This window comes from Rhipicephalus sanguineus, chromosome 4 (genome assembly GCF_013339695.2).
Source record: "Rhipicephalus sanguineus isolate Rsan-2018 chromosome 4, BIME_Rsan_1.4, whole genome shotgun sequence".
NCBI classification, from domain to species: Eukaryota; Metazoa; Arthropoda; class Arachnida; order Ixodida; family Ixodidae; genus Rhipicephalus; species Rhipicephalus sanguineus.
Genome location: NC_051179.1, coordinates 108,206,186 through 108,222,263, shown reverse-complemented (window position 1 = coordinate 108,222,263; position 16,078 = coordinate 108,206,186). Strand labels below are relative to the sequence as shown.

General features: G+C 42.2%; 1 protein-coding gene across 1 annotated transcript in view; it reads left to right on the top strand.

The window, feature by feature from the left end:
• The window catches only part of LOC119390538 (probable RNA-binding protein 19), a 104,330-nt gene that overhangs the window by 6,339 nt on the left and 81,913 nt on the right, over positions 1-16,078 (top strand). The window contains 10 exon segments of the mRNA XM_037658148.1: positions 900-1,095; positions 2,231-2,262; positions 2,812-2,859; positions 5,254-5,322; positions 5,422-5,488; positions 8,271-8,342; positions 9,246-9,310; positions 11,445-11,483; positions 12,704-12,779; positions 15,107-15,237. Coding sequence (XP_037514076.1) covers positions 900-1,095; positions 2,231-2,262; positions 2,812-2,859; positions 5,254-5,322; positions 5,422-5,488; positions 8,271-8,342; positions 9,246-9,310; positions 11,445-11,483; positions 12,704-12,779; positions 15,107-15,237 — 795 coding nt within the window.

Sequence of the window (16,078 nt, the reverse complement as noted above, 5' to 3'; positions counted from 1 at the left end):
CATGCGGTAGCTTCCTCATTGAAGTTCCCCATGGCCATCAATGGGCAACTTCAAAAATTATTTTCTTCCTTAACACAAGAAATGTAATGATAAAACTTGCCATATAACAAGAACTAGTTATTTGCTTTCAATTGAGCTATAAAGCTAATTTTTAATAGGAGCACCATGGGGTGTAAATTACGTCTCAGTGTGCACCGAAATGATGATTTTCTAAAATTCGTGATTTTTTTTCTCATAAAATTTAAAAACTTAAGTGATCTGAAAATATTTTTAATGCAAAATATACCTTCCGTAGAGTAAGTATTCATTATTCAGATATTCATACGTGATGCAATATTACAAGGGAAAAAATGCAAACATAGAACATTTTGGCAAAATTTATACAGGCATATATGGCAGAAAAATTGTAGTAAGATTATTGAGCTTAGAACACCTTACACAAATGCCTTTGCTTAATGTGTAAACGAAATATGGAATTGAAACGAGAAACTATACTCTCAGAATAAATTTTCCGACAAACAACACTCCGATGAAATTCTGCAAAATTAGGGAGGCTCCCACATGACCAAAAATTTTTTCCTCTCTGAATTATTCTAGCAATTCATTGTTTTCAATGGAAGAAATCAGTACGATTTTTTTTTTTTTGAACGCATTTGAGATGGGGGCCAATATGGCTGGGATGTTTGGCGTGGAATGACCCAATGCTATTTCCTTTTCAAAGTACTGGTTATTGTATGAGCAAAAAGAATAATTGGAAGTTCTTATTAGAGGGCATGAGCATGGTAGCTATTGTTAATCACCTTGTCTATTTGAAGTCATACCGAGTACATACTGTATAGTGTGTTGAGTGGCAGAAGCGTGTGTGGTGTTCTAACATGTGCCTATGTGTGCTCCTTTAGCTGGAAGGCAACGAGGAGTTTGAAGAGTTCCTCAAGGTGCACGGTACGCACAACAAAGTCACCTGGGACAATGACACGCGTGCTCCGAATGCTGACGGGGATGCCAAGCAAGTGAAGCCAGCCAAGGCAGTACCACCTCCCAAATCAGCGGCCGAGGAAGAAGAGGAGGACAGTGCCGATGAAGAGGAACCTAAAGGTGTCTGCTTTCTTTGTTTTTCTTAACCCTTTGAGACGCTTTGCACACATTTGTGCACACCACTTGTTTTTGCTTATTGTGTCAACTAGTGGCTAAGAAAGTGCCAGATACATTGACCTTTTGATGAATTGAACCTCCGTCGTAGTAAATGTGTCTTCATTTAACTTTATTTTGCGGTGTACTGTTGCACATGATAACGTTGCTGAAGGCGCCACCTTGTTTGACGAATAGTTCGACATGCCGGTTCCCGTGAGTCATGACAAAGTATAATTTTTCCTAGCTCAAAATAAACATAACCAAAAACGAATTTGCACGGTATTTCTAGCCTCATATTTGATTCTACTTATGCGAAAACATAGCATGAATGACTTCAGGACAAATATATAATTACAATTTAATTAGCATTAATTATTGTAGCACAGATAAATCAATGTATAATGACATTATTTTTGTTAAAATAGAATATCCGGTGCATTGATACAATGTGTCAATTTAACGCATTTACAGACAGTTCCTCATAGGTGGTGTCTGAAAGGGTTAATGGACAGCAGAGGCTAGTCCAGAGACACTAAAACGAAAAATGATTTCACTCGAATTTGATTTCGAGCGAACGATTTCGAATTTTATCGCTCTTTCTTTATGCAGTTATCTGACTCACTGCACAGCATGCCCCTCTGAGACTGATGGTTTGAGCACAGTAGTCTCGGAGGCCATGCTTTGCAGTGAACACACATCGTAAGTAACCAAACTGAGCAGAACCTGTTCCTGGCCTAGTTGGTATGTAACTTCGAGAAAACTTCGACACCTAAGCACCACCAGCAGAAAGAAGAAGCTCAAGAAAAGAGCGTCACTCAAAAATTAGGCAAACTAATTTTGCATTATTCATTTCAAGACCACCGGTACATTTCTGCAATCCAGTACTGTGGCAGCATCTGTTCTACATCTTTTTTATCTTTTTTTGTTTTTCTCACGTGTATTTGTTGGACACTCTTTCTGCAGTTGTAATGTTCTGGGTAATTCCTCTCACCAAGAAACAAATGCCGAGGGTTTCTTCAGAGTCAAATTTGTATTTTATCATCTTCACTAAACTGGATCTTATAGGGAAGTTGTACCCTTTTTTTTTTCTTTTCTTTAGATGACTCCGACAAGGCTCCAGCTATCAGTAAGGTAAGCTCGCCAGTGTTAGGCACTGTCAACTTCGTCACCTTGTATATCATGGAACTTCGCTTGGTTTTATTTGTTGTAAATGGCATAGCAACACTTCATGCTGTGTTACGTCACTGCCAAATGTAGAGGATTTAAAATTGTTTTCTATATCACCAGCTGCTGCTTTTCACAATGTGGTGTGTCAGTTTTCTCACTCTTGTGACACCTCTCCTACATATTTGGTTAATTCTTCTTTCTCTTCAAGTTGTGAAATGTGTTCCTCGGTTTGTAAAATTTGATGCCATCGTAATGTTTGTCTCTAACAAGCAACCACTATAGACGAAGGTATTCGTGGAGTTGTGAAGCTGTGGCACACTTTATGTATGATGCATGCTTACTCGCCTAACTCCTGCGTGCTTCTTGTAAATCGACTGCAGTTCTCGACTTGTTCAGTTTTTCCATGCCCACGAAACAGAATTTCAAGAACAGTTCAGGCATGCTTGCATTGAATAATGTCTCATTCTTTCTTTCTTTTTGCAACTCTTATTTTACCTTTCATTTTCTTCTCAGGCCAAGAAGGATGACAAGCAGCCACAAGTACCGCAGCAGAAGCAAAAGGTAGAAAAACATGGGCTCTCCACCGCACCTTCCTCCTTTTTACTTTTGATAATGGGATCACATTCTCACACATTATTGTGGTTTTCTTAACTTTTTTTTTCTGCTGCCTGCTTATTTCTTTCACTAGCTTCCTAAACAAACAACCGGCATAATTTCGCACTGTCTACAGCATTCCGATAATGAGTAACTGGTCACAGGCCCGATTCCCAGTCACTGCGACTGCATTTTGATGGAGGTAAAAGTGCTTAGGTATTTAAATTTAAGTGCATATTAAAGAACCCCAGGTAATCTAATTTAATCCAGAGCTCTCTGCTAGTGTGTTCCTCATACCCCGCGGTATAGCACCTGAACACTAAAATCTTATTGATCTATTCACCCAACCTAGTAAACCAAAGCCCAGGCTTGATGCCATGCCTCATCTGTGAAGTTTCAGTTACGTTTGCGCCAATGTTCTAGTTGCGTGATTTTTTGCGCTGATGTAGCTTTTGTCTGTGTTTGCTGCTCAGGTAATGTCGATTTTCTTGTTAAAATGGATCGAGACGTTTAAAAGGCGGTGTTGTCATTGTGCTATTCACTGTGCATATTATTGTTGTTGCCAGTGAACAACTGAAAACATGGGCATGACTGAAACTTGCCCCGATTGCTTTTACTTGTTATTGTTTGCCCCCTTTGCAAGGTGGTGAAGCTACAGTGCACAGTACTATCACTCTTACTCCCTTCAGCCGGGTTACTCGTTCTAGGTGTCGTTGTCTTTCTGTTAGGGATGGGTGAATAGCAAATTTGAGGTTCAAAGTAGGGGTGTGCGAATATCAAATTTTTCGAATACGAATCGAATACGAATATCCTTCTTCGAATATCGAATCGAATATCGAATATCAAAGGAAAAATGCCTCCACAGTAACGATATTTCATTTAACATGCAGCTATTTGAAAAAAAAAAAAAGAAACATTAACAGCCTGACCGGCAACACACCATACACTGCTATCACCAGAACACAATGTCCAGGCTAGCACAATGCACACCACAACACAAGCAAATATCACGGCACAATGAAAATAATGACTACATGTTATCATGAAGAAATATGAGTTGCTCCACATGATCAGGCAGCAGGCGCTCCCTTGTAACAGAGACCACCCCCCCCCCTTCCACTGAAAAGGCACGCTCGCTTGGAACAGAAGTGGCTGGTATAGGGAGTTACATGGGGCAAAGCTTTGCCAGACTGGGGTATCTGAAGGTGCCTACAGTCCGCCACCAGTCACACGGGTCACTGTCTTTCTTCAGAAGTGGTCCCGCATAGTGAACGAGTGGTAGTGCGGCACGTTACGGCCGCATAATATTAAAAATGTACGGTTACATGATCGCCAACAGCGCTGCACGTCGGAGATGCACCAGCAATAAATCATACGTATTGGCGCGCTCGTCGCAGGCAGATATCGTGCCTCCGTGTACTTACGATGTTTATCGCTCCTCTCGGCAACGTTTTTAGCGATACGAACGCAGCAGAAATGTGGAAGACGAGTTATTTTATGCATGATAATCGAATCGCATATTCGAATTTTTCGAATATTCGAAATTATCGAATACACGATTTTCGAATCGAATACGAATATTTCGAATGTAATATTCGACGAATATTCGAAACTTTCGAATATTCGCACACCCCTAGTTCAAAGCGAATCCGAAGCGAATAGTGATTTGGTCGAATAATTTCGAATCGAATAGTTCGAATAGTATATAGCGCATATTATTATGAAAAATGAGCGTTTTTGTCATGACCCTTGCACAATATTTTTAAGAATTGGAACTAGGTATGAGCGAATGTCACTTTTTTGGTTTGAAATGAAGTGGAAGCAACCTTGAATAGTATCAAGATTTGAATAACAGTAGGGTGCAGGTTATAAGTGGTACAATATGTTACAATTTAAAAATTACTATACTTAGCGCGTATAAGCCCATATAACACGATTTAAACTTAAAAAAAAAAATATGTACACTTAAGCTTGAAGTGTGGCTTCGCGGCAGTGCAGATTTCTTCTGTAAAGGTGGTTTCACGGTACAGCAATCTGACGCTGCAGTGAAACCACCTTTACAGGGGGTTATGTGCGGTCAAACATACATATATTCGTTCATTTCGAATACTTCGAAATTTCGAATAATATAAATTCGTATCGAAGCGAATTGGAATACTGTAATATTCGTTCGAATATTCGAAACACCCGAATATTCGCCTGTCCCTACTTTTTGTGCTTGTATCTTCATTTTTTGTGCTTCATTAAATCAAGGTAGCTTGTACACTCAACATGACTAATTATTTGACGCGTTCAAATTGCCGTAGTTCCATTTTTGTACCAGCCTTTCACTTTTTTTCTGCTCTATGTTTGCATGTGCAGCCCAAGCTACCAGTGCAAGAGTTTGCCTACACGTTGAAGGTCAAGGGACTGCCGTACAACTGCAAAAAGGTGAGTAAAAGGGCAGGGCACTTGAACCTTGAGTACGCATTGCAGCATGGGCGCACATTGTTTACTTTTTTCTCTCCTTTTTTCCCCCTTGCACCTAAGAAACAAATCAAGGACTTCTTCAAACCTGCCAAAGTGGCCAGCCTGCGGCTTCCACCAAAAGTCAGAGGTGAGTGTGTTCTTTAGGTATCAGTACTGGGAATCTTGGTATCATGTATGGGCTGTCACTTAACAAAGCACTTGTGGCCTGTTGTTTTCTGTTTGTGTCTTTGTCGTTAAGTTTGAACTGCCTATTATTACTTCAGAAAGCTCCCGGCCACGCCTCTTGCAGAGTGCTGTCCAGAGGGCTGCTGCCAGTATGATAGTACCTGCTGGATAGATGAATACTAGTTGCCTGCCTTGAAGCTCTCGGAAATGCTTTCATTGCTTGCCTGAATAACCAGCATTGTGGCCAAGGAGTTGTGGCACATTTCTATGTGCGTGAGATCGTGTATTCAGTTCCGAATCGTGGCGGTCGCATTGCGGTACTGTAGGATTGCCGGTCTACAACACTTTGAGTGCACATTGAAGGACTTGCAGCTCTTATAGCTTGTGCATTTCTTTGGGATACACTGTATTTTCTCACGTATAACCGGCACAAAATATACAAACTAGTATAGAACCCTGTTTATTTTGCATGTATAACCCACGCAAATGTACAGGGTTCAGTTTTTATTTTTCTGCAGTTTATAGTTGGGGGCACGGGTCATGTGTGAAAAAATACAGCATCTAATCAACCTAGTACTGTTCGGGGGAGTTACCAGCTTTCTATGAAAACAATGTCTGCAGTCAAAAAAGGTCCAGGAATGAGAACGGGTAATCAGGGGAAGCCAACGTCTCACTGATGAACAGTGGCATGGAAGATACTCATGCTACGGGCAACCTCAGTTTTACGTTTAGTATTGTCATTCTTGAATCCGATTATTTGTTTTAGCTTCATAAGTGCAACATGTTGTCCTGGTCATCCAAGTTGACTCGCATGTCACTTATGGTTGATGTGTGGCCTTGCAAAAAATTTTAAAATATTGTTAAGTGTCAGTGTTGGTGGTACTACGTCATCCAGTACTATTTATGGGTAGTGACAGACAACAGTGAAAGGATAAAATGTCATTATCGCTTTCTTAAAACTGAAATTTTATTCAAAAGAAATGTAATTTCTAATTGCTGGAAGTCCTGATTACTCAAGTGTGACAACAAACCAGAATGAACTCCTTTGTTATGAATATGTAAGACAGTCCTTAAAAAATGAAGTTTACTGCATGGTATATTCATTGAAAATACACTGATGTGCAACTTGCAAACATTTTTTTTTTTCTTTTTTGCAAAAGTGATGCTTCTAATAATTCTAGAATCGGTGAATAAACATGCTGGACGAAACCGTCATCTGATCAATGTGGGCCAGAAAGCTTTGCTAACGACTGTGTTTCTAGTAAATTTCACCAGCGTTATGTGCAAAAGAAATATAAAATCAGTAAACAAGCATACAGTCCTCACCTAGGTAGTCAACTAAGTACCTTGCAAAGCCTGCTTCAAAATAGACCAGTTTTCTGGCATAATGTTCAGAGCTACGACAAAACTAAACCTGTGAACATAGCTTTCGTATTTTGCCTACCTGGGTTGTTGTGTCCTCTGCAATTTTCGTGTTTGCTGACCCGAAGGTTGCGGGATCGAATCCCGGCCGCGGTGGCTGCATTTTCGTTGGAGGCGAAAATGTCTGAGGCCCGTGTACTTAGATTTAGTTGCACGTTAAAGAACCCCAGGTGGTCGAAATTTCCGGAGCCCTCCACTACGGCGTCTCTCATAATCATATCGTGGTTTTGGGACGTTAAACCCCAGATATTATTATTATTAATTTTCGTGTTCACAAGATGCATGGTCAAAGTAATTTGCAATTATTCTGTATAGACATTTTATTTCCTTCCGTAACAGTCAGTAGCCGTTACCATTGCAAAAAACATGGTTGATCCCTCCATCATAGCAATCGGTATAACACGAAAGTAAAACGTGTCTTTACAGAAGTAGTTGATTGTTTACTTTACATTGATATAAAAGAGCTTGCACAATGTATGTTGGTGTTTGGCAGCTATAGCACTGTTTAACGTGGATGCACCCAAGTTTACGCTTGGTGGCACATCTCCATCCCGACGACTAACGTCCATGATCAGCGATTAGACAAACCTTTGTGGTAGCCATAGTAGTTAACGGTGGGAGCGTACTCAGAAAAAGCAAAGTGACAGCCAGAAGAGCGTTGCTGATTGGACGCAGAACTAGGGCTAAGGTCGCCATCCCGCCACATGTTAAGAGTTATCGAACACCACAGCGAGACTAGAGGGAAAAGCACCGCACGTCGTGTCTACCCTCTAGCCCGGTCACGATTTTTCTCGGGGCGAGCGTAAGTGGGGAACGCGGTGTTACAGCCAGGCGAGGCAGACGCGCGTTGGAAAGCTATCCTTAATATGGATGGATGGTATGAGCGAGGCCGACGCTTGGCCTAAAGGCGCCACCTTGCGGTGTGTTAAGGCCGCTCCCAGACGGCGACACCACCCCGCCGACCAAGAGCACTGCGAGAGGAAAGTGTGAAATATAAAAGGCACCTTTGTAAAGTTTCCATAGTGTGTGACCGTTGCGCAGTGGATAGCGTACCTGGCATATGTTGTCGCGGACCGAACAGTTGTGGGTTCGACTCCCGTTGATGGAACTTTTTTTCTTTAAGTTTTTCTTTGCCATCTGATCGTGTGCATTTTTTCGACGTCGTTTCCGTGACGGAAATACGTCACTGAAGTCTTGGTGGACCCCTGCATAAAACACTTTTGTGTTAAAACAAAGCACCCTAATCAGTCATAGCACAATGTGCTATGACAGTGTTGTGATTGCAGTGTGTGTGTTATTTCAGTATGCCTTACTTTCTCTAGGCATTGCCTACCTGGGCTTCAAGAAGGAACAAGACATGAAGCAGGCACTGAACAAGCATCACAGCTTCATGGGTGAGCACCAGGTCTTGTTTATGTATGCGCTCCTGGCATGCCACTGTGTAAACACAGCGTTTGGTGTACAACAAGCACTACAATGAGAAAAACAGTAGTAGTAGTAGTATTAGTAGTAGTAGTAGTAGTAGTAGTAGTAGTAGTAGTAGTAGTAGTAGTAGTAGTAGTAGTAGTAGTGGTGGTGGTGGTGGTAGTAGTAGTAGTAGTAGTAGTAGTAGTAGTCGAGTTAACAAAGGAGAGCTGCAATGAATGTCAGGCTACACCCAACACTGTGTAGATTCCCCATTTTGAAAGAGTAGGGCAAACTGGCATTCATGGTAAATTTGTATTAAAAATTCACAGGGCCCCTTATGCATTCACCTAAGACGACTCGAAGGTGAAAGCCATCTTCTTTTTTTTTTAGTCAATCTATTGATCCTGCCCGCCACTCCCTGAAAGCTTTCCGCACCTAATGTGGTTTTGCACTGTCTCCATGATCGATCCACCTTTGACCAAACGATGTCATGTGATGACGTCATCACATGACGTCACAGTGATGTCATGATGATGTCATATGGTGGCATCATCACGTGATTATGATTTTTTGCATCACTCGTGTTTATGCCACCGACGCGGGACACACCGGTCAATTCTCGCGTTTAATGAGGCACCTCAGGCTCTCGCCTTAATAAACCATAGCCAACAGGGTGTTAATACTATGTACGAGAAATGTAAGTCCTATACATATGTCAAGATAGCTAGCAGGTACTCTATCTTTACATTGTACGGTTCTAGCGTGCTAGTTGCTGCAGCCACATTTGCACTTTGGATTAGGTCACAATCGCAGCTGAAACAGTTGTTGCTGTGATATTTTCTCTCCCTGCCCCCACCTTCTAACTGTTTCACTGTTTTGTTTGACTCCAGCTGGACACAGGTTAGACGTCACAAAGTATGCAAAGCAGGTGGTTCCCGAAAAAAAATGGCGGCAGGTAAGCATGCTTAGGCCAAACATCGTTCCGTGCCATTATGAAAAGGATCCTAAACGTAAAATTTTGCTGTGTTAATAAACTACACTTACAGTACCAGAAAAAGGAATCGTTATTGTGAAAAGTGGCACATTAAGACAGAAGAGACACATGAACTAAGGATGACTAGTGATGCAAGCTTGAAGTTCTCGCTCCATCTCACCATACCATTGTAGATTTTAGCATTGTCTTATCCGACTAATACCCCTGTCACACTGGAGATGTTAATGCCATTAGGTTCGAATGTCATTCGGCGCAACGAATGCCATTCGATCCGTGGTGGTGCTACACTGGAAAAACTAATGTCATTCGTTCATGATATCAATGTCGATAATCGAAAAAAAGAAGGCCGGAAAAGTTGAGGGAGGTAAATGTAGTGTGGTAGAAAAGAGAAGTTATTTATTTTAGAATGTATGTCGAGAGTCACGTCACTAAATAAACACAGAGAGAAATGTTATTTGGTATAATATCCGGCCAAAACAAGCCAGGGCGACGCTTAGCCAGTAGCCACAGCCAATAGAACACAACAAACATGGCCGACATGGCAGTGCCGCTGCAAGACGACGCCAAGCTGCAGCATGTAAAGCGTTTAGTTGCTCTGTATTTGTCGTTGCGCGAAAAGCGTGTGAGCCAAAAAAAAAAGACTGGAGCGATAAATAGATGAAGAGTGCAAACGCAACGATGACATTTTGCAACGCATTCAACCGAACGCGTTCTCGATCGCGGCAGACTGCCGGCAGTGGTCGCCACTGCATCCGCCGAGCTTGCGCAGCTCTTCCACGATCCGGGCATACACTTTACTATTCCTCTTGGCTTTGCGCAAGTCACTTAAAGTGTCTTCCCAAAGCCTAATTACAGCGTAAGTCTCCGACTGTGTCCAGTGCACTCGTGGAGCTGATGATTCCATTGCTGCATGCACACGTGCGCACAGGCGTCTGTTTGTTTACATGGCAGCATGGCCGACAGCGCCGGGAGGCGAGCCAGACCCAGACGCCACTGAGGTGGAGAGTAAAAACATTTCGCAAAAGCGTTCCGTACACATGTGCTCTTTAAAATGATAGATGCCTTACAAAACGCGAAATTAATAGCGTTTTAGCATGAATGCTTCCGAACTTGAGACTGCGGATTGACACATTCTAAGTAGTCTTTGGGGTGGAGAGTACACATTCGGTCCGAGTGCGACGGCGAATGTGTTTCTCGAACTCATTCGATTTTTTAAGTCACTCGATCCTAATGACATTAAATATCGCTGTGTAGCAGCCGCATAATGTCATTAGATGCGAATGTCATTCCATTCGAATGACATTAAAACATCCAGTGTGGCAGGGGTATTAGTTTATCTTTTTGCCGGTAATAGATAATCTGCACTGCATTCTAATAGAATCAGAGATTAAACTTATTGAAATTTCAAGAAGCTTTGGCAGAAATGAACCAAATAAAAAAAATATTTTTTGCTTTAGCTTCTGAAGCAGTTCAAGAAACCGAGCTCTAAACGTCATTTAATTTTCTAAAAATCAAAAAATCGCTGCTAAAGTGCTAAGAGTACATAGTTCCAGAAGACTGCTTTATGTGACACAATTGATTTATTTTTTTCTTTTAGGTCTTTGCTTGAAGTTAAGTTCAGAGCTATAGTTTGAGGGGCCTGTTTTCGCTTGCAAAAAGTAGTATTATGCCATGGCTGCCATTTTTATAAGTGCAACACTGGCTTAGATGTTTCTTCTTTCCAACCAGTACATGGCATCATTTTCTGTTTTAAAGTGAGGCATGGATGCGCAGTGTGTAAATCTGATTCGTGAGTTCTGTGGTGTAATTAAGTCATGACACAAACCTAATATCCAAATTCATGATATTTGTTTGTTTGGTATCCTCTTCTTGTGTTTCTTATAGAATGCTTTTTCTTTTGTGTAGTCCACCAGGGACTTGCGAACTGTGTTATTTTCTTCTCTATATATACAATAAAATAGTCATGTTAGTGTTTTTACCAGCATATATAGACCATTATGTTTGGTGGTGGGCTTGTTCATGGTTGTCTTGAAGCTCTCATTTATTTTTGATAGCTTTCTGAATTTCTCTTTTTCTTTTTTCCTGTTCTTTACAGTTTGAAGACTTGGGTAACCCACAGGACACACTGGCAGATGTGAGCGAGGACACGATTGCATTTATTCTCTTGTCACTTTGCGTTGAGTATAATGCATTACATTGCTGCGTGACCATCGCATATGCTAATGTCACGCTTGCATGCCATAGGGGTCTTATACAGTAGAGTCTCGGTGATACGAATCTCAAGGTGCAGCGAAACTATTCGTATCACCTGAAATTTCGTATCACCAAAAAACTGGTGAAATCCCTTTTCAAATCACGCTATATAGACGAAACATTTATTCTGTAGAAAGCATTTGTGTATGGCTTTTTGGGATGCACATGAACCGACCACTAAGGGACGGCACAGCTGGCTCCCGCAAATGTGCGTCAGAGCTTCGCCTGAGGCCAACTTAAAACTAAGTGCCGACCTAGGCTCCACCATAGTCATAAGCGAACGACAGGAACACCAATATGCTTTGTGCCTTTTTACGACTTTGTTCGCTTTAATCTACCGCTGCGTTAGCCATATACCTTCGAAGCTGCGTAGTCACTATCGATGATCACATCGATGGCAACTGTGTTTTTGTGTGCAGCGGTTGCAGCGAATGGTAGTTCCATTTTCAATCCATGTGCACTGGCCGTGCACATACTTCCGGATATTCCGGAGCACGCTGCTGTCAGCCGTCGCTTGTCGGTTTCAGTAACCGAGTTCGTACCGCCCATCGCTACACGGAAATGTGTTCGGGACATCCGAATTATGACCCATTGGACATAATGAAATTCGGCCGGATAATTTTGCGAATTTGTATCAGCCGGGTTCATATCACCAAGATTCTACTGTGTCACTGTTTTGTAATTAACTAAGAATGTAACCCATTATCTCCAAAGTAATGTTGCCCTTCCAGAAACAGTTATACCAGTGCCTAAAAATTAGGGGAAATTCTGTATTTTGGCTCAATATGTATCCGTTCTACCAGCTCATTCCTTGACCACTGCAGGGTTTAGTACAGAAAATGTAATATATGCTTGATGTAAACTCAGTAAATTATGATAACTGGTATCTCATTACATAAGGCCTGACAGTCAAAGTTCTGTTTTAAAATAATATAAATGAATGCAAATGCATGACAAAAATTATGTGCATATAATTTGATTAGCTTCAGGTGTTAAACTTGATAAGCTTTGGGTATTAAAGACGTCGTCTATGTGTTTTGATGGAATTTTTAGACCACCAAAAGATGCCTTAAGTTCAAACTGTTTTCTTGCTTATTGCAGACTGGGCGCATTTTTATTCGAAACCTGTCCTACACAATCACTGAAGAAGAGCTGGAGGAACTCTTCAAAAAATACGGTACAACTCAGTTATTGCTTTATACTTATTGTTTCTGCTTTTATGAACCACTGTCTTGAAACTTGTTCAGTGCTAGCGGGAATATAATGAAATTCCTGATATAACCTTTTTACATTCAGATATAACCGATATATTTCCCTTTTTATGACTTTGTGTTCTAGAGCACTACGTATTTTTAGCCTCAGTACAATGAGATGCATTTATCCGCAGTTTCAGTATAACGCAGGGTCACTGCTGCTGCAACAGTAGACAGAGGCAATCAATTCAAACTTATTCTGGTATCAATAGTCAAATGTTTCAGTTACATGCTGGTTTTTCAATGTATTTTTCAAATCATGTACGGCATGCGGGAGAGTAGCTGACTTAGCACGAGAGATCTTTTCTAATAGCGGCTGCGAATGCAAGGATGCACTGCGTGTTCTCGCCTCGCCGCCGTTGTGGTGGAGAACAAGAGCATGCGAGCACCCTAGTGCACTGTTGGCACCGCTGGTATCGCACAGTGTACACAGCATTGTAGTTCCTTATTTGGCTCTGTGCCTCCCTTGCACCGGCACCCAATTTCCCCTTTTAGAGTGCAGCTCTCAGGTGCCCATTCCTGCGTTGAGCGGTGTCGCGGTTGTCGTAACCGATAGAGCGAACCAAGGACAAAAGAGAGCGAACGCGGAGTCTGTCGATATCACGAGCGCTGATCTCTAACCTCGTTTTCTTCCTCCATCACACGCGCTGGCCCCTTGGTCGGAGCTCATGCGCATGCAGGGCTGGCACGTGCACTGCTGCTGGCTTCGCTTGTCGTAACGGGGCTGTCGGCGTTTCGCTTGGTTTGCGACGCCTGCAATGCACAGAGTGGTGTGCGAAGCACGCGACCGCTGACAGTTTCTGTGGCTATATGTAATGAATGTTACATTGCTACAACTATGGATAGCCAGAAACTTCAAACACAGTTGGCATTGCCCCAACACAAAGCTGTGCTCAGAATTCGCGTTAGGCAGTATCGTAATCGTCGGTAAATTTCCTGTGGTCACCATGTGGCAAGTCACATAGAGATGGTAGCACTCAATTCAACAGCCTTTTACTAATGATGCAAGCAGTCTCATTCGCTCGGGAAACGAATGTCACACCGAATGTCAACAAATGGTCTGAAGGTTAGTATCTTGCTAGCGATATCTATCTGGGAGAAAAAGCATCCCTAAGCTCATCTCCATAATTCTGAAGTTCAATGAAGGTGCCCAGGACTTGCTGAATAAAAGGGCAAATTCTCAGCAAGAGTAACAGGAACTTACTGTATCTTTTACTGCAAGTAAAAGGTTTTTTGCTGAGTGCGCAGCTACAGTGGGTTTTTAAGCAGCCAACCAAAATTTTTTAGCTGCTCGCAATTATCTGCTGTACTGCTGCCAACTTCATAAAATTGTGTGGGTGTTCTGTAAGTAAACCGACTTATGATGTTTCTTTTGAGCCAATGCATAGTGGCGACCAAAATTTGTTACACCATATTGGATCTTGGTCGATTTTTCAGACGTAATGCACACGTGTGCGATGTCACGAAATTGAAAACACAGTCACCATACAAGAGTGCCGTAATTGAGGTCATCACCTCACATGCATACGATTTTGAACCGAAGCCCTTCTGCATTTGTAGCGGCCACCCAATGGATTGCAATATTGCACGTTCATTGGACTGAGTGAAGAGCAGTGTCATACCACTCTGGGCAATACCTAAAGCATTGATGGCAAGCTGCAGTGGCAGATTGTGCATGATGGTTTCACTGACACTGATTCCCATTGCATTGGACCTGCATTTCTTTTGGCTTTCCACGTGCCGTACAGCCGCTTGATGAGGACTTTGGTGACACAGCGTTAAAGCTTAAATGGCGACTAGCTACCACATTCAACAAAACTGACTTCTTTGAAATTGACATGAACCCTATTATGCAGACATTTCTTGCTGCACATTCCACACAATAAAAAGAATAATCAGTTGATGACTGTACTTTGCATAAAAGGTTTAATTTCAATATAACAGAGTAAATTGTCAATTTTACCATCTTCGTTATGTTGAGGTTTAAATTTACAATAATGAAAGTAGCATTTCATGCACCAGCATCTCTTAGACTGGCTTGGCCCTTGGATGCCCCGACAACCTTTTGTTGAGTGTTGGACATCCTGTCTGTTGTTGCTAGGCCTCAGTGCCGGCACATGGTCTGAAGGCACTTGAGTCTTGGGCGTTTTGTTGTACTGATGATTGAGGAGCTCAGTGCGAACATAAATTAGAGTCTACAGTCGCTGGACAATATGCAGTTTCTTTTTCCTGCGTCCTTGTCGTCTCATAGGTCCTCTGGAAGAAGTACACTTGTCCATTGATCGGGTTACGCGCAAGCCAAAGGGATTTGCCTTTGTCAGCTTCCTCTTTCCCGAGCACGCAATCCGGGCCTTCACCGAACTGGATGGCCAGATGCTTCAGGTGAGAAATGGGTGGCACTTGTGTGACAGAGGCGAAGGAAACTACGAGTGGTATATTCGCTAGCAATACCGCAGGCAGAACTTGAGTGGGCATGCTTCTTTCCATTGAACATTAGCCACTTAATGCACTATATAGCCACGGGTTGTTAGGGTGCCTAAGTCATAGTGTTATAGTGGACAGTTTCACTGCTGAATCAAGGATGGAATGGCTGCGCTAACTGGAACAAAGAGTGTTAGTACCGCTGTGATTCACTTCATCAAACTGCACCAAAACTGTCATATTGCCTCATATTGCACTCAGATGAACAGTGTGGCTGTGAAAAGGTTTTCTTCATTTCTTCAGTTTAAAAAGTCGTAGCTCTGAAACTGATATTGGCGAAGATAAGGCGTCATGGGGTGTAATGCCCTTGCAGGCTACTTCATTGATTGGTTCGCATGCAGTACGTCATGGTGGTATAGTATGTTGATCCCATAGCATAGACACTGTTAATAATGATAATTGCTGGGGTTTAACGTGCCGCAACCATGATATGATTATGAGGGACACTGTAGTGGAGTGCTTTGGAAATTTTGACCACCTGGTGTTCATTAACGTGCACCTAAATCTAAGTACACGGGCCTCAAGCATTTTCGCCTCCATCGAAAATGCAGCCTTCGCGGCCGGAATTCAATTCCACAACTTGCGGGTCAGCACCATAACCGCTAGACCACCGTGACGGGTCACAGACACTGTTATGCAGACAGATTGTGCATAACCTGTGGGCCTTATGTATCACGGTGACACAACATGCGTCACTCTGAGTAAAAACTCTTATCTAATGTTTGTGTTGTGTGACTTCAGA